This window comes from Taurulus bubalis (genome assembly GCF_910589615.1).
Source record: "Taurulus bubalis genome assembly, chromosome: 12".
Lineage (NCBI taxonomy): Eukaryota > Metazoa > Chordata > Actinopteri > Perciformes > Cottidae > Taurulus > Taurulus bubalis.
Window position 1 is genome coordinate 23,008,329 of NC_136600.1, and position 19,808 is coordinate 23,028,136.

Genomic DNA, 19,808 nt, shown 5'->3' on the forward strand with positions numbered 1-19,808 from the left:
ACAGATGGATATGAAAAGAAGGAATATTGCTGTGGGGAACGGGGCCACATGTGGCATATAGGCTACTGTGCATTCCCTGGCTGCCTGAATATCACTGTGGTTTAGCAGTGATGTGTGATTAAATTGTTGTGCAAGTGTGTACGTCTGGGAACCGCGATGCACACTCGGTGCAATCTAGGCACGTGCTGTAAACTTTGGTCTGCAGTACAATTTCCTTGTACTTTATTTAGTAATTTGCAAGATATTTGTCACGCTAAAGCTTTAGAGCTTCCTCTTTGCAACTTGTATTGAAGCTGACTTCCTTGTCGTTGAGGACTTGCATGTGCGACCTAATTTTTATTTATTTTTTTACTTTAGCTTGTTTATTTTTGAAGAAGTATTCAATACTGAATATTATAATAGAAAGTGGCATTTAGTCTGGAATTATACGCCTGTCTCTTTTATTTAACGTTGACCTTTTTTTGTGTTACTCAAATAGTGATAGTATTTACTAGACACATTTTCTGTCTTGGAGTTTAAGTGTTGATCATACTCTCAGACGGACATGAGCAGCTTGGATGCTTCTAAGTACGCTGCTCACAAGTTCCTCACGTACACTAAACAACATGACGGCGACCTCCTGACTGCAAGAAGAGTTGCTTTGATTGTATGTTGTATGTTGTCTGAACAACATGAGTCAAAAACATACAGTGCAGGGTGCATTTATTTTTGTAGTGCATGCATAGTCTGCACGCTTGCAGTGCTTACTGTTCACAAGGTCAAACTTTATTTGTGCGCAATAAAATGCTTAGAGAGACTTAAGATGTTTCTGCAGCTGTGAATAACATACATTGATTATGGGATGTAGTACACATGGCGTTACAAAGCATTTCAGCCATAGAATCTGATCTCATCTGTTGTCAGTACATTTTAGTCTGTGCCTAAATGTGGCTGAGACAAACTGTCTTCTAATATAAACTCTGGTCTATTTGGCTGTACCGTTTAAGTGTGCCATTAATGTGACTTTAGTACTCGGATGTGATAAAACATTTCCGTGTGTTGTAGACCACAGAACCTGGATCGTCATTGAACATGATCTTTACTGATGGAAAGTGTGAAAAGGAGAGATTGAGAGAGATGTAATAAATGTGGCCCAACAAAAGAGACTGAGGCGGCTCTATTCATGCCAAACGAGAACAACTATTCACCATCCCTCTCACGAGCCAAATGTGTTTTGAAAATCACCTCCTCATTCTGTAAAGCCTTTTTTATCTTCCAACAATCCACCAGCCTTCCAATTCCTACTCTTTTCTAATTGTAATGAACTGTGCCTTGAACCTTCCTTTTTAATTGGTGTCGACTCAGATGAGAAGAGTGTGTGTGTGGAGAGGGGCTCCTTTTTTGTACATCCCATAAATTAATTTTTACCAAGTAAGGGCTCCTGCATAGCAATTTAATCAGACAGTTGGCTTTGTGCACGCTGCATCTTTGGCTTTTAAAGGAATGCTATTTAGAATAAATAAGGCACTGTGGTTAAATGAGGAGGCCTTTTAAAAAGACTGATGAGCCACTGTGGAGCCACTTCAGGCGGTGTAGGGGAGAAGACATCAGCCAGGGAAATTAAAAGGCTCAATAGATGCTTAGACTTTTTAGCTCTATAATGAGACTTCCCTAACGCACGTATTGTACTCACATATCTGCATTCACAGGCATGCTCACATATAGCATAATTAAGTTGCAGTGCACCAACTCGTAAACAGAGATGTGTGAAATACATATATGCAACACAAATGCATTGGAATTGCACACAAAGGAATTGCACACAGACACTAAATTGAAATATCGGGAACACAGTATGGACATTTATTATTATTACAACCATGGTCAGACAAGAATATGAGAGTGAACCTCAAATCCAAACTGTCTGATTTGAGCTACAATATTGCTTGTCGATTTAAAAAATGTTAAACGTTTTCGACATTATTCTCTGTCCTCGGTGCACTGACCTCACATGTTAGGGCGGGGAATTAACCAGAAACAGCCAGCTCGGTGTGCAGGATGTCATGGTACTGGAAATGCATGTTACCATGCCACAGCTAAAGCAAATCATGGATCTGTGGGGCTGTCTATGCACTTGTCAATAGATATATAATATATCTACAGCACACAGTTTACTTAAACGACACTGACATTGAGAAATATCACATTGTAGTTGGTAACAGTCTTGTCTTGATTTACAATACCTTTCTTCAGATACATATCCCAGCAATATTTAAAAAAAATCCCTGCGCTTCTTGTATGTATTCCAATATGGAAGTTCACACCAGAAGAAATCTCACGAGAAAGATTTGACTAAAACTTAAAATGTATTTCTTTCCTTAACACAACAGGATGGACAATCATCAAAGGCTACTAAAACATAGTTTTGGGGAGTGTTTGGGACACAGAAACAATTGAAAGAGTTCAGATTGTATACTGCTCTGCAATCCCTTTAGAATGATGTCATTATTTAATCTGTGTTGGCTGGGAATAACCCCCCAAAAATGTGCAAAGATTGTTGATGCATTACAGGTCACAGAGCATGTGCCGTTCCACTTTTCCAAACCCTTGCTTGTAATAATTTATGACCTTGAAACCAATCATGATTGTTTATGCTTGGACTAATTTTGTGTGGATTCATTCAACCAAGAATGTCCTTTCACCTCTGTCATCCTAGTAAGGCTTTGCCCCTTGTCTCCACTTCTGGTTTACCATAATTGTACAAATACACGTACAGTACACACACACACACACACACACACACACACACACACACACACACACACACACACACACACTCCTCGTCTGACCCCACAGGCAGAAAAATGCATGTCTGCCTCCTCACATGCTCGTACCTTTTTCCGACGGATTCACACAGCGGTGAAAGGCCTCATGGGAAGTGGCTTTGGCTCTGAATGGTAAATGCCTGTGTGTGCCCTGTGACCTGACCTGTTTAGAGTGAGACTACAGCTGCTGCACTAACACACAACTGACAACTGTGGGTTCCAGACACGCGCTATTTTTGTGTTTTTATCCAGTTTAGAGAAGAAAACTCATATCCTCATTTTAGGTGGTTTGTTTGCAGCACAACCTCTCTGTGATGTACCATAATCAACTTGCAAGACGGATCTCCACTGAAACAATTAGCAGTTTTGTTTGATTTAATAAAACCCTCATCTGTACATAAAGACGTCCCACTGATATGTTTTTCTCTTAAGCACTCTATTCTAGTTTTGTGATTTAACTCCTGGCTCCTTTTTTAAAAACACTAACCCTCTGGTAACAACTTAATAGTGGACATTTAGTTTATGAGTGTGTTTGTTTCCCCATCCTAAAATCTTTACCCAGCGGTTGTCTCCCATAGCATGATCCCATAATGGCCTTTCCTATAGAAAGTAGGTCTTTTGCATTAAAATGGGACTCGTGGGAGTCTTCCCAGGATTCAGCTTGGGGGGGTTTCCCTCCTCGTGGTTCAGTCAAGTGCTCATCTCCAATGCAATTCCCTGCACACACGTGTGTGTGCGTGTGTGTGTCTGAATGTGTGTATGGGCCTTTGCTCCTGTTTTTTCTTCTTCTTTCAAATCAGCATTTTCTTTATTATGAACCATTGAGGCGGCGAATACAACTCATTTACTGTAATGCAATATTTATCACACATTCAGCTCATGTTTACAAGACAGATGCCATCCATTTCACAGTACTGGGCAGGTGTGTGAGGCATGTTTTAAAAGGCCATAATCTGAAAGCATTGCATTTCCTCCGACTTGCCTTTACTAGGCCCATGTTGACAGTTGGGCTGCATTCTATCTCTGATATACCCAAAGGCCATGTGAGCAAGCCATAAACTACCCATGTTATAGGTGTATTGATTGGTCAACAGATTGCCTATATCCTGTAAAACACAGCTCTAACGTGAATGCCTTTATAAGCCAGGTTGGTAATAATTGTGGACAGCACCCCCCCCTTTCTCTATATGGTTGTGTGCTCCAAGTGGTGCGTGTTGTAGTAACCCACAATCAATCCTGATCTTCCTGCTACTGAGTCTTTAAAACTGTAGATTGAAAACGGCGTGTCAAGAGAGGCAAGCAGGCCTTTGCAACTTGTCTTCGGCTTTGGCCGTTCAAATCTATATTGTCTTTAACATCACTTACCACAACTCACTTTTATAGACCTACTTTCATGTAATTATCTTGTATAGATTAAATTAGACATCCTGTCTCTTGCATCTTCTAGCCCTTACCATGCCTTCAGCTGTTGTTTCTTTCTCTTTAATTTCAGCTCTTCTCCCATTCAGTGTCTCTTTATGGGTGTATCCGCTCTTGCTATCCTATGATGCACAAAAGCAGTCAATGAGTGTGTGTGTGTGTGTGAGGTCCCAGGGGATTCTGCAGCTTTACTTCTCAAACCCCTCTCTTATCCCTCAATCACAATCCTCCTTCACAGCCTCGTAGCTCTCGTCTCCCTCCCTCATTTCCTTTTGAGTCCTGTTGTCATCCTTCCTCTCCCTTCTTGGTGATGAAGATGTGCTCTTTGGCAGTTTTTCTTTTTTGTCTCCTTCCTTTTACTCATCGCCAGTTGTCACTCTCTTGTTTCTTGTTCCCTTCTGACATATTCCACTCTCAGTCCATACTTCATATTCTGATTGTGTTCTTTGGTATTTTCTAAGACGCACCTCTTTTCTTTCAAATTAGCTTTAAAGCTATTCACTGCACATTTACAATGATGATTTTAAAATATTAATGTGCACTGTCCTGTGTTATACAAAACAATTAAACCATCTTATATTCCATGGACATAGAAATTGACTGCATTTCCATTGGCACCCCAGAGGATTGGATTTGTTTTTGCAAAACAAAAGTAAGATTGTATATTTTACAAGAAAAGCTTTTTTTATTTGGTGCTCTCATCACATTCTTTCCCCATCACACCGCCGGAGACAGGAGGTCATACTGAAAGCCAGTTGCTGGTGTAGCATCGTTGGCCTCAGTGAGGTGGTTGTTAGACCACAGACAGTGTTGGTCTTTACTCTGCATGGTGCCTGAGATCTGAACTGTATTCGATAACTCGCTGTACGCTGGCACATTCGAAGGTTCCTGTTTAAACTGGCGGCTAACATACAGCAGGATTGATGAGACACCTTTACTGACTCTCCCTCTGCTTCATCTGTCATGTTTTCCTGCCGTTTATCTCCCTAACCATCAGCTGTTCCCTTCTCACTCCTTTTTACGTGTTTGTAAAGATGTTCTTTCGACAGTTTCCTGTCAATCACTCTTGTGCACGTCTCCCTCTTCCCCCTTTCTCTCAGCTACATCTCCTCGAGGCGCCCGGTATGCTACATTAACAGCTTTCATTTAGTTTAGTTTGTCTGCAGTCCGATCCCATAGGCCCAGAGTTAGCTTCTGTTTTATTTATACTGTTTGTATTATTATGACAGTTGTTCTGGTAAACTTTGCCAGTACACTTATTCGCAGAGGAGAAGCTGCATTCTCCATCCGAGTAACAAAGCGTGCTGTCTACACAAAAAAAATAGATATAGAGAAATGAATAATTCATTATACAAATAACTAAATCAAAAATAAGTAAGTAAAAGTGTTGCAATGGATTGTAATAGCCATTGTGGAATTAAAATGGGAACAAATCAGAGATTGCATTGTTGTACAAGTAGGCGAAGTTTGTGGAAGTGGAAAATATGTACAGATGAGTAAATACATTTGGTCCCTCTCCCACTTAATCACACGCACACACACACTCATTGATACACCAGCTAACATCTTAATTACTGAGGCTTGATGGGTACTTAACCTTACCCCTAGCTGCTTATGCTAATGCAGAGAGGTCAGGAGTGTGGTGATTGGCTGGCTTGCTGTCAACTCAGCCAGAAAACTGTCAGGAGTGCAGATGAGAGGATGAGGGAGGAGAGGAGACTGAGGAGCAAGGACAGGGGGAATATGGGGAAGGGAAAATAGAGGGGTTGTAATGAAAAAAAACAACAACACATAAATACATTTAGTATATTAACACATTTTCCACACAGGATGGGTCCTAGAAATTGGTCATGATGTTAAGCAGCGCACCGAGCCACACACTAAACACAATGCAGATATACACACTTCACTTCTACAACCTTTCATCATTTCTCTTACCAGTATGACCCACAAGCAACATGTTTGTCAAGGAGCATATGGCTGTGTGTGTGTGTGTGTGTGTGTGTGTGTGTGTGTGTGTGTGTGTGTGTGTGTGTGTGTGTGTGTGTGTGTGTGTGTGTGTGTGTGTGTGTGGTAATGAGCTCATCTTTGTCCCCCGCGATGTAGTTATCTGTATAGGGCTGAGGGTGTTTAGCAGCAGGGAGAGTCATTGAGAGGACACACACTCTCTCACACACACTCTCACACACAGACTCACACACAGACTCACGCAGTTCACATCTGTTAGCACGATACAAACGTGTGCTTGCTTCGATAAAGTTCCAGGTCTTTGTGCCTCAAATGTCCTGGTTTCAAGACAACGCAAGAAGACAAAAGGTTTTTTAGAGATGGGATGTTTCTATTCTGTAAGTGATTATCATTATTGACGACGACAGAAATTAAACTTAATTTTAAATTAGGGAATGGACCTGTATTTTGAACAATGTGGTTACTTTTACTAGAAACACCAGGCATCATGAACACAGTGACAAAATACATCAGGACCAGTACATCACAAAAATAAGTACATTAGTTTATATAACACACCAATTACTATGCAAATAATAATGACAAAGGTTTAAGAAAAAGCTGGCTATATTTTACATCACATACAGCTTCTTTTGGGGTTGTGAAACATTTGTGGCAGTCGTGAGAACATCAGCACTGTGGCTCATTTATACGATAATGTCACTATATTTCGGATGCGGCCGTGAACGGCGCTTTAGAAGACTGCCATAAATCCGTGAAGTAAGGGCCTCTCCTTCACTTCAAGTTTTGTTGTGAGAAAGTTGAAGAGGCCCTTATATAGGTCATGCGATGTGTGTGGTGCATCTTAATGCCTAGAGTTATTCCAATGTCATATTTACAGCACGGGGCTCCTCCAAGTCAACCTGATCAATTCAGTTGGACATTTAGTCTGGTCTAATTTGACTGAATCACCGTGTCCACTCGGCTGTTAAAAACCAGTATGTACAGCGCTTCCTCTCTCACATACATACATGCCACAGAGGTCATACATGTATGCATGGTCTAGTGTTCGCCCTCGCCGTGGCCTCCGTGACCATTGTGGTATGTGTATGTACAGTATGTTCAGAGCATGTGGGTGTTCGGACCCTGCGTGTGTGTGGTCTCGAGGCGATGGAGAGCAGTAGCACAGTTGACAGGGGGCCGTAGAGATTTAGGGCGAGGTGCCAAGGAAGCCAAGGAAACATGTATACACATGCACGCACACACACACACACACACACACATCTCGTCCTCTGATCTCGGGGGGGGGGGGGGCATCTGCTCTGGTCCGGGTCACTGTGCAGCGAGCACTCGATCGGCCTCAAAAGTATCACCACGGCAACTGCATCGCATAATTCCCGTTCCGTCTCATGCCATCCACAAACTGTGTGCGACGTGATTGGCCTGCTCCCCCCTGGGGCACCGAGGCGGCGGCTCAGGCGCTGCCTGCTTACTCGCTGTGTCAGCTATGGCTCCGAGTCTGTGGGCGGGGAGCGAGTAGCGCATTAAAGGAACGTTTGCCGCATTTTGGCAAGAGACGGTGTGAATTATGCAGACGCATCCCTACTGTGTGTGTGTGTGTGTGTGTGTGTGTGTGTGTGTGTGTGTGTGTGTGCTGCCTGAGTGTCCTTTATGAGGAACAGTGTAGGGAATATAAGCTCCTCCAAGCAGACGATATTCACTTTTTTGTTGTGTTTTTCTGTCTCACTTGACCCACTCTTGGAAGTTTTTGTCCATTCATTCACCTTTTTTGTTATGAATATCATATTCTGCTTCCACATCCCTGCCTCTCTCTTTTTTGTTTTCAAGGTGTGTTTACACACCAGAAAAGACTTTCTACAATAAAGGTAAACGGTCAGTGAATAAAACCAGTTTAAATGAACACGCATTTCTGGATATCAATAGAAGTGCTATTTGTCTGAATGTGCTGTTAAAACAGTTTTGTCTGTGGTGAGGCGTCATCCAACAGCCTTTCTTCTCTCTTCATAATTCATCTTTTTCTGGCATCTTCAGTGATTTGTTGTTACCTGCTCAACACTTGTACGCGGACGTAGATTGAGGAGTAAAGATGAGAGGAGTCACTAAAATAACCCTGAATAAAACGAGCAGCTCTGAATAATTAAGAAATCATTTCTGGCTTCATCTCTCGTCTCTTCATTCCTCCACTCATCTCGAACCAACTTAAGCTTTAATCTATCCCTCCCTTTCTAATTCACATGACAATGTAAGCTGGCTTTGAATTGAGTTGTCTACCTTCACTTTTCTCTCTCTCTTTCTCTCTCTCTCTCTCTCAAACACACCCTCTACCTCCACCACTCTCTTTGTTTTGCTGAAGAATACAAACCTAGTCTGAATTAAAACACAACTGACAGTTTGCATCCAGCTTCATTGCTCCTCCTCTGTTCTCCTCCCACGTTTCCTCCCTCCCTTCCACCCCCCCTCCCTTCCATCCCTCCCTTTCTCTCCTGCTCCAGCTGTCAGGAGGCTTCATTATTAAAGATTCATGGCTGAGTCTGGGCAGCTCCCAAAAGCTTTTGTCAGACAGACCGAGTGTCTCAAATCTCACAGCCACTAACTGGAGGTGACATAAAGACTCTCATAGATCCACAGGCACACAGTCACACACACACACACACACACACACTCTCTCTCGCTGTGGTTTGCTTCACTATTCTCCAGTTGTTCCAGCCCTATTTAGTTTAATTCAAATCATCTTGGGAAAGGGATTATTGGTGCTACTTTTCATTTCTGATAATAAGTCATTATAAAATACCGTAGTGATTACTCTCTTGCCAATAGTCACCTCACATTATGTTATGAACCCCCAATTTTGACTCGTTAGTGACCGGTTTTGTCATGAAATGCATGTTATTACTTGTATCTGCCGTCTTCTAACATGTTTTTACTGACATTGCTGTTACTAAGGCTGTTTGTTTTTAGTTTATTGGAGTTGTAATTGCATAGCTGTTGATTCTCCCTCGTCTTATCTGTTGTTACACGATTCACATTCAAGAAAGAAATGCCACCAATCAGTGACCTATCTGTTGAAGTTAAACACAGTACACAGTAGTTCTAGGGTGATGGATGATCACATAGTGTGTTGATGAAAGCTACCAGCTACTATTAAACAAACATTGGGATGTGAGAGACACACAATGGACCAGACCACCAGTAATCTCAATTTGCACACATAACCCATGCTTTTCATCTTAAAACAAAAGTGAGAAAAATAAATCCTTGCATACCTCTCTGTTTGATATGAAGGACATTCCGAACCAAATTTGCATCATGGGAATTACCTTGAGTACATTTCTTTCATGGACATTGCAGGAGGGAATAGCTTGCATACCAACAGGGAAAACAAGAAATGGTTACGAGACTTTCACTGGGAGTTTAACATTGTGTCCCTAGTATTTGCTGCTGGGTGCCGTGTGAAACAATTCAGAGTGATGTATTATCATTTCTTCTTGATACAGATAATAGTGAATCCTGTCAGCCTCTCTCCATTGATGTTGCTTCTTAGGTGTGTTTTTTATATTTGTTGCAGGATGCAGGCATGCTCTGTCCTTGAAGACCTTTTGATTAATTAGTTATTCCAGCCCAACTGAACCATTATATCGTCATCAATGACTTCGGGGAAAAATACGTGTAAAGTACCTTTTGAGTTTTGAGGAGGAAGTTTCATTTAAAAAGTGTCAAGCTTTCTTTTTTTTTATCAAGCAACTGTCATTGGATATTGCATTGCAATTGGAATATGTCAGCTTTGGAGAATTATAGTAAAGTTTACATTACACACATGGTCGCATGGGGACACCTGTAATTGTTGCCTTTGAGACAGCAGTGAGTTGGTGTTATGCTTGCTCTTTTTTTTATGGTTAAATCAATCATTTAGCTGTAATTGTGCAAGCGGTTACCTACTAATGTGAATCTCATCTTTTTATTTCTATTTGTTTCTACAGAAAAGCCCAGGAACAGCAGAAAAGAGTGGTAGTAGCAGGTTGTGTTCCCCAGGCTCAGCCACGGATGGACTACCTCAAAGGACTCAGCATTATTGGGGTATGTATGTGTGTGTGTGTGTGTGTGTGTGTGTGTGTGTGTGTGTGTGTGTGTGTGTGTGTGTGTGCGCTTTAACTTTAACGTGCATGCAATTGATGATCACAGTAATGTAGGGATTTGTTCATACAGCATATACCATATGTCTGCGCGTGTTCTTTTGTTGTCTTCATTTGTGTCTACTGTATAACCTTTTAAAGACCACACACACCCACACACACACACAGACGGTTTGACCTGTCATTCTCCTGGCTGCTCCTAACCTGCTGTGTCTATCTTGGCCTCCCTGCCGTTTGGTTGATCAATAGACCTCCCTGAGAGACCCAGGACTTCTAAGATGAACATGGTGGGATGTAGGAGAGAAGGAAGAATGTATGATGTAAGGTGGGAGAAAAAAGAATGAGCAATAGGTTTGAGGATCTGTTTTTCTCAGTGCATCCATAATGTGGAAAGACCAGGTACATGGACTGCTTTGCTCTGGGGAGATTTCATGTGTGGGCAAAGACAGAGGGAGGAAGGGACAAGTGAATGACAGGAAGCCCTCAGCATGACATTAACATTCAGTTAATCAGGCGAGTCAGAAATATGCAGATTTGACACTCACAATCATTCAAAAAAACCTGTGTTGCAGGTATGAATAGATTGTATGGCAAAGTGTGATATGGAATCGTTACTTAATTGTCTGTCTGTTTCACCGCAGTAATTACAGGAGGGAACTAAAACGTTATCACTATTTAACACCAAAAGGGTTCCTCAGTAAATCATTGTTGTTGTTTGTAATTAAAGTGTATTTTTCTATCTGCTGCCACTTTCCAGGATCCTGCAAAATCTTCTTTGATCTTAAGTCTACTACCTGCACCTCTTTAGCATAAATAAACAATGCAAAGTTGTTAAAACATGCCTTTTAGTATGTACCACACATAAAAATGTGACTTAAATAATTCCTCCATGCCTGAGAAAGTGAACAGCTTGTTAATTAAGATGTATCAAATACGCATTCTCTTGTTCACTCCAACCAAGCTTTGTCTTCTAAAATCTCCACAGAAAACATGACCATAATTTCACATAATGCAAAATTTATCTGCTTGCGTAAAAAAACAAACTGCCTGGTTGAAAACTGTGATAAATCAAAAGCTTGAATATCCAATGTGGATTACTGCCGCTGTCTTCAAAAATAATGGGAGGGGGCGGGCAGGTGTCCCAAATGTTACGTTAAATAGCCTTTACTATAAATAATGTAATTCTATTTAAGTAAACATGCCCCCGTGTAACATAATTACATTAAAATCAAGTGGCATGTATGTATAATATAATTACATTCAGATAAACAGACTTGTATATGTAATAGCCTTCAGGGCGAGGCTGAAACATCTGGGAAGTTTACCACTGTCGGCCCTTTCATTGTCATGAGTAGATTGGATTATGCATTGATACACACACACACACACACACACACTCACTCACTCCCCTTGTGTATCCTTGGTTGTTACAATCAACCGCACGATGACAGTGACAGTTGGTGGGTTATGCAAATTAGATGCAAATAACCAGCCGTGAATTTGTATATAGTGATTGCACTAACGGCTAGATAAGGGGCGTAGTTAAAAAATAAAAGTGCTTTCTGTTGAATTCATTCACTTCAATTGACCTGTGGGCCATCTTTTATGTGTATTCCTATTCTGTTTTCGTGTTGCATTGTCTGTAAGGATCACAGTCAGTCACGCAGGGCTTCAGTGTTGAGCCGCTCTGAACTGGACATGTCGCATCCTGTGGCTGACAGACAAATGCATGCATACACAAGAACATAGATCTGGCTAGTTCATCATAGGGCTACAGTGGGTAAGCAATGTTCCAAACATGAGAAGCGCGCACACCAGGCTTTTCAGCATGTATGCCTTGGGTGTGGGCGACATTAGTGAATATTGAGTCAAGTTTATGTTTTTATTTGAATGTTTTTGCCCAATTACTCGCAAATTATATGCACTTCACATTGATTATTGTAAGCGTTTGATGTTACACAAATTGACTGCACACAGCGGACCTAAGCTATGCAGTGAAGCACACGCAGTGGGACCAACATGTATGCACGGCCGGACCGGCTACGTAAGCAAAGCCCAGAGAAGCTCTGATACAACACACACACACTCAGCTAGGTGTTACTCCACTATATCTTTACATGGCATATAGTTGTTTGCTGCTATATTAATGCTTTTAAATCCTGAAGATGTTTTGCCTTCATTTTCTTTTGATTAGTTTCCTTTTAGTCCTTTATCGATAAGCCAGACATGTCCTTCACCAATAGTGTTAGTTTATACAGGACGGCCAGCTTTTACTAATGTGCTCTCTTTTCAAATGTGTGTGTGTGTGTGTGTGTGTATGTATAAATGTTTGGTTTGAAGTAGACTTCTATCTGCACTATATGAATCCAGGAGCTAATTGCCCCTTTTGATAAACATCCCACTGAATGATGGCAGTATGTCTTTATTTTAACTTCTTGCCAAAAAGAATCTAAGAACAATCTTGTAATTACTTTCCATGGAAGCATAGCTCTTGTGAAAATATATGTGCTTTTTTCCAACACATTTTCCACATTCAGTCAGTATTCCAGGTGTGTAAAGCAGGGTTCGATAAGAACCATAATTGGAAAGCGAATCTGAATTAATTGCTAAAATGTGAACAATACCCAACCCTAAGTGTGAGAAGGGACACCCGCTGCTGATATGAATGAACCCAGATTGCCTGGCCATTAGAAGAAAATTGGTTTTATCTCGGTGTGCAACATGCATGTAACTGCTGTCTACGAGGCCCAGTGTGCATCTGTGTGAGTGTGTTTTAAAGAAGGGTTACTCTGGGTAATGGGCCTGGAGGCACTGAGAGTGTGCGTGCCAAGGGCTAGAGCGGAGACCTCTAAGAATAGAGAAAGTGAGCAAATTAGAGGAACCAAAGGAGAAATAATGGCAGTTAAATTATTCTTTCCTTTCCTATGGATGCATTTCTCTCTTCATTCCCTTTTCACTCTCCTCCCTGATTATCAGTGGAGCGATTGTAGATTTTAAAAATCAGTGCAGTTCTCAGTAGAACATAATGCCACCTAATATTCTGTTCTTGGCTATTATGTCTACTTTTGAATTGGTGGGTTTTCAGTCTCCCTTTGCAGAGCTGCATGCTTTTCTCCATGCGAGGCAATACGGAGAATAACTCTTATTTTCTCATAATCTCAGGATGTGCTATTGGTTTATTCTCATCATTATGCTCCTTTGTCTGCCACCCTCTCTACAATACCTCTTTCTGTGTCTGCCTCTTGGTTCTCATCCATTACATCTTCCCTCCAGACTGTGTCTCCGTCTATACTTGGTGATATTGCAGCTCCACAGACACCAAGTGGCATTTAGGAAATCCATATCACTTAATCCTGGCTGGAGAAAACTAGGTGTGATTGTTTCCGTTGGTACTTATTTGCCTGCGTGCATAGTGCTTATTGTCTTTTGCATATTTACAAGCCTACCTAAATGCAGATAAGTATATGTGTGTTTGTCAATATCAGGCTTTTGTGTTACTGTTTGGACTTGGTTTGCATCAATACACCAATCCCATGTGTGTCTGTCTGTTTCTCAGGTCCAACAGATTGATCGAGTGGTGGAAGTAGTGGACGAGGCTGTTAAAGGTATTCACACACATGCACACACACTCATTGTATGAGTGACTAAGCAGAAGTGCATTGATCAGCTAATGAATGAATGAATGAACGAGAGCCCTTCCATTGTTGGAAAAGGACATGTATGAATGATTTTCAGTAAAGTAGTCTGTCTGCGTATTGACATAATTCAAGGACTAAGAATGAATTCATCCCTTTCCTGTAAGAGAGCACATAATCAAATCTACTTTCTCACAATTCATATTTTATAGGTAGTTGTCAATAATACATGACCAGCTGGAGTGTTATTTGAAGATACAAAGTACAAAAATCAATACAAATATGTTCTTTGTGTTTAACTTAGACCGCCTGCTTTTTCCATGGGCTAAAGGATGATGCATTTTATTAAAACAAAAAGCATTCAAAATGTATTGAGACATTGCTCAGTAAGAAACGTTTAGATGGCCGTTGTGTATTTAAAAGAGTCGGCGCTGCTTTCAGATCTGCCTCCTGTCCGTGTAGCTTGTTAAGTGCTCGTCTGTGACTGAGAAGCTCACTTGACTGCAAGACAGACTCACATGGCAGTGATTAGGTCATCCATTTAAACTGTTAGTGAACCGCCGCTCTTAACTGTTTAATGAAGGTCAGGCAGAGTTTACAGTGTGAGAGTGTCCAGTCAAGCTGTCATACACCCCCAGCTGTTCTCTAATAAAGAACAGATTGAGTTTGCACCGTGTGTGTGTGTGTGTGTGTGTGTCTGTGAGTTACTAGTTTGCACTGCAGGCTTCACTATAATGAAGGACAGCTGAACTGAGACTTAATTTTACAATGTGTCATCAACCCTAAATCGACACACACTCGCACACACACATTCGCACGTGTCCTGTCGTCTTCTCTATGATTTGATCATTCTTTCCTTTTTCTTCCCTTTCTGTCTTCCTGGCATTCTTCAGGATCTTTTGATCTCTCACCCGCCATTTCTCCCTCATCCCTTTACCTTCTCACTGCCCTGTTGCATCCCCTCTGCCCTCCTTCCCTTCCTTTTTTCTCTCCCTTCTTCACCCCCTCCATAGAAACTAATTTCCCCAGTATCATTGCAGTTCTTTACGACCTCGTATAAACGGAGAGCTGCTATTTCAGCTCGGAGGCCTGGGCATAAACCTTTAAGCTCGGGGGTTTTCCTTTAGTAATGGCTGCTAAAATACTTACTTCGATGAACCGCTAATAGACACAGTTCTTTGCTGCACCAGAATTGCTTGCAGGTCTGTTTTCCACCTGACAAGAGTGCTGGTATGCTTTTATGAGCTCGTTTGTTGGGGTGTGAGACTATGCATTTGGTTTGAAAGAAAAGCTAAAAAAAAACTGTCCCTCTATAGAGATACTGTTTTTAATCATACTGAATCTACCTCAAGTTACTGCCTGTTGTAAATGGCAGGCCATGTTTTATCCTTAAGTTATCTCAGGTTGGGTTGCTGAGCCTGCACACAGTACTTAACATTTATACAGTCACACACATTACAACCAATGGCCAGCCTGGTGGCGCTGGCCACTGTGCAGCATCAGTGATTTGGTGGGTAATGTTGTTAGTGGTCACAAGCTTGCTTATACAAATCAATACGTGTTGTTTCTTGCTGTACCAGATGTTGATTTTCTTGCTAACAACAAACAAAGCATTGACTTTATATTGTATACCAAGCCCACTGGCAGATCTATAACAAAAAATAATTAATGACACCCATGGATGCACATTTATGCAAAGGGACCTCGCAGATTTCACGTCTCTCGGTGATGCTCAACAAACAAAAACCCAAGAAAATTGGTTATTTGAAGAGTGAAATACAGAGAACAATGTATACAGAAGCAAAGACGAGGAAATATGGTTTATTCATGTTTTCAATCTTAAAGAAATGCGGACTGATCTTTGCACTATTAATAAATATCTGCTGTACCTCTTTTGTTTACGGGGCCGTTTTGATGTCTTTGTTTCTTTATTGGACTCCTAATATTGATCTTCTCTCACTGAGATTATGGCCTCGTATGATGCCATTTCACCTGATATTCTTTTATGTTTCCGAGGTGGTTAAGATTTAGTGTGTGTGTGACATTGAATCGGGGGTCAGAAAAGGTTAGACGGGCTAATGTATCTACTTAGCCGCAGAGCAGAGGCTGTATGGCGTCCGTGTAACCTCATGATCCTTATTTCACCAGGGCAAACAAATTGTTGGAGTGTATCAATGCTGAACAAATAAAGCACGAGTATAAACACATGGCTGATTAGAAAGAGACAGTTGCACAGGAAATGAGGAGAAGGTACAAAGAGACAAGTTGATGCATTCACATGTATTTTTTGTCATTTGAAGGTTTCCTGAACATTGTCTTTTAAAGCTCAGTGACCACCTATCTGGAAGAGTCAAAAGCTTGCCATTGTCAAGCATCAACGCCTCATAGCTCTTTTGAAATGTTTGTATAAAGGCACAGCGTATCATTTTTAAGTAATGCATCTGAGATATTTCACATCAAAATTGATTTGACGGACATTTGTCAAGAAAATAAACTGCGTCGTACATATCTAATAACTCTTATATTGAGGGGTTAGATGACGAGTATCATCTTCCACCTTTTGTCCCTTCTTTCCAATGTCACCCCAACCCCCAATCCTGCCTTCTGCTTTACAATCAAACCAGGGAGCACAACAAGACCCACCACTTATGAGACATCAGACACAGGTCAACAGGTCAATCTTTTGGCTCCCTATTGCTCTGATCCAACCATCCATCTGGCCATACTGCACATCTTTCATCTGCGATACATTTTTCCTATCATCGTCCGAACGTCCATCCGTCTACCTTTTCATCCATCTATCCTTGCCTTCCCGTCCTCCTTTTCTCTAGAATGTTGTGATGGGCTGTTACGACTGGATAGAAGGATTTATGTCGGTTTGAATTTATAAAAGAGAGAAAAGAACAAAGGAGCAACAGAGGAGGGCAGTCAGTATTTAGTATTTGTGTCTTTGCAGGGTTGCCCATCACAGCAGTTGGCTTCTCTAAACACTGTAATTGAGATGACAAATAGGGTAGCATCTTTTGGGGTTTTCTTCAGCAACTCAAATCAGCTTTTTTTTTATCTCTTGCATCCCATTCATGCTCCGCTAGGCCCTTACATTGAATCTGGCCCTGGGTTCACTCCTGCAGTGATTCCATGCTGATCGTGAGATTATTTCTTGAGTCTTGTGTGGCAGCCACGTTGATAGGGGTCCTGTGCAGATTTAGAGGAAAGAAAACAATATGTGGGGAGTGACAATCAATCAAGCACCATATTGAAAATTGCTTCTCATGAGAATCAGAATCAGCTTTATTGGCCAGGTGTGCGTACATGGAATTTGACTCTGTTTACACATTGCTCTCGTCGTACATATGATATACAAATAAACAAGAGAAATATAAAAAAGACAAGTATGTGTATCTGCAATTAGGTAATGCAACTTTATTTCCCCTCAGCTAAAATCTTAAGAAACAAAGATATTGTTGACGATCTTGAAAAACAACAATTTCAAAACTGAATTTACCACAATCCTAAATTTAATGCAAAGCTAAATTACTGTCATGCCTTTTTTTTTTTTTAGCCAGTGAAGCTGCAAATCTCCAAAATGTGCGTTGTTGAACCTCAACATGGAAGCCATTATGGTTCGGCTCTGCGATAGTCTGCCACTTTATGCTTTGGATACATTGGTATCTTTTTTTCGTTCTTTATTTCTTTAACATCTGTTCATTTGGTTGTTATTCACAGTAGGATTGTTTAGGTTCACGTTCCCATTTAGTTCTGAATTCATCTTGTCAATGTTTCACTTTTTGTTTGTCTTGAATGATCAGTGCTATTAAGGCTCAAACAAAAGGCAACTGGTTTCAAATGCTTATAAAAAGGGAATGGAGTTGAAAGAGTTTTAACTCGGGCCTTGAAGCTTTATAATCCAGAAGAAATAGTCTTTGTATACATTTGTGTGATTGGCATTCCCTTAATGTTCTTCTCTACAATATAGTTAATTTGTTGAATGAACTTGTGATGAAATGTTTAAACAGCAGTTGACGGGCTGGTGGAAAGGAGAAACGTATATGTGAAAGGAAGTATTAATATATGGATGAATTGATCCATCAGTCAACAGGTTCTGGAAGAAAGAATATTAACGCATGCATGCATTTAAGCTCCATGTTTCATGGCGAAGGGTGGATAGACTTGCTATACGGATAGCTGGCCAGAAGAAAGCATGGCCGAATGTGCTTTAAGTCCCAGCTGTTTTCCGAGAGGGAAGTTTTCTAATTTCCTGGCTCGTATTGGGATATTACGACTGGTCACACCTCACCGATTGGCTCTTTGTCCTCCTCTGGGGCAGATTGTCATTTTTATCTACCAATTGATAGCTATGCTTCCTGCCCTGAGCCCACCCTCCCAGGAGACCCATGTAAAGCGGATGAAACCAGGAAGACAATTCCATCCCTCAACGCCTCCATCTCACACACCCTCTAGCTGGTAGCCTATTAGACCGTTGGAGACGAGACCCATGCAACCCATTTCTGTACACCAAAGGCTGGACATTGCTTGTTATTAGCGATGTGCCTCCGTTATGGATTTTCATTTGCTTCTGTAACAATGTGCAATATTTTCGAAGGAATGCTACTTGTAAATGTGTGCAATTGGTTTCAAAAAGTTAAATATTCCTCTATATTTTGTAGATTACCTTTCCTGTCCCACTTTTTTCTACCACCTCAATTAACCATCTTGGTAATGTCAGTGGAGTTCACCTCAGCAAGAATATCATATTCTATCATGTCCCGCTTCCCACTTTGTGTATTAATAAATGTCACGCTCATCCTTAATTGATTTAAAATGCACTTAATACAAGAGGTTCGCCTCACCACACCTTTACCTGACGTGTGCTCTGATCATCTGCTCGGCCCGTTCCTTTTTCCTGGTCACTCTTAACATCGAATAGACTGTACATTTTTAGTGTGTTTTGGAGACTAGAGAGAGAGGAAGTGATGCAAACTTTTTTCCTGTTATATCGATCTCCTTTTATTTGTATTCATTAACAATGTAAATGATCTCATTCAGGTTTTTAGACATTTAAACTGGGCATATGATACATTTTTTCAATTTTAACATGCAAATGCTTACATCTGTGCAATCATCCACACATAGTATACTGATGGTTATTGTCTCTGTCTGAAAAAGAACGTGTGTTGAAGTGACGCTTGTTTTTCAGGCCACTCGGTTCGTCTTTTGGGTCAGAAGAAAGATGGAGGCCGGAGGCTCGGGGGAGCTCGACTGGACCTGCCCAAGATCAGGAAGAATCCTCTCATTGAAATCATCTCCATTAACACCGGGTAGGACGCAGTCACACAAACAAGACTCATGAAATATTCAGCATTAACTGTGAATTCAATTTCACTGCTTCCCTACCATTCCGGTTTATGGTGTGTGTGTGTGTGTGTGTGTGTGTGTGTGTGTGTGTGTGTGTGTGTGTGTGTGTGTTCTCGCTCTCTGTTTGCTAAACCACTTAAACAGAGACCCTTTGTGCTTTTAATTATATAAATTACATGTGGGGCGTGTGTGTGTGTGTGGTAGGTTGTTTGTATATGCATGTACATATAGTGCTATTTGGTCTTCAAATGTAATAGAACCAGGTCCAGCTTCAATTTGACTCATAAAACAAACACAAAAAACACACATACATCCATAGACCTCCTTCCTTTTTTTTTTTTTTACCTTTTTCCATCATAGCTGTGATGTTATGTTTTCTTTCCTGTTGCAATTCTTCATTGATTCTCCTGTTGTGTCACTGGCAGTGAATTTGTTTTAGGAATGCTTCTGTTCTCTCTGGTTTAGTTATTTGACCATAAACAGTAATTCCAGGAAAG

At 41.0% G+C, this 19,808-nt stretch overlaps 1 protein-coding gene across 1 annotated transcript in view; it reads left to right on the top strand.

Moving 5' to 3' along the window:
- Positions 1–19,808, top strand: part of cdkal1 (CDK5 regulatory subunit associated protein 1-like 1) — a gene marked incomplete at its 5' end in the record, with an annotated part of 202,690 nt that overhangs the window by 49,104 nt on the left and 133,778 nt on the right. Inside the window, 3 exons of the mRNA XM_079227879.1 lie at positions 10,169–10,265; positions 13,878–13,926; positions 19,154–19,274. Coding sequence (XP_079084005.1) covers positions 10,169–10,265; positions 13,878–13,926; positions 19,154–19,274 — 267 coding nt within the window. The remainder of the gene's footprint in view (positions 1–10,168; positions 10,266–13,877; positions 13,927–19,153; positions 19,275–19,808) is intronic.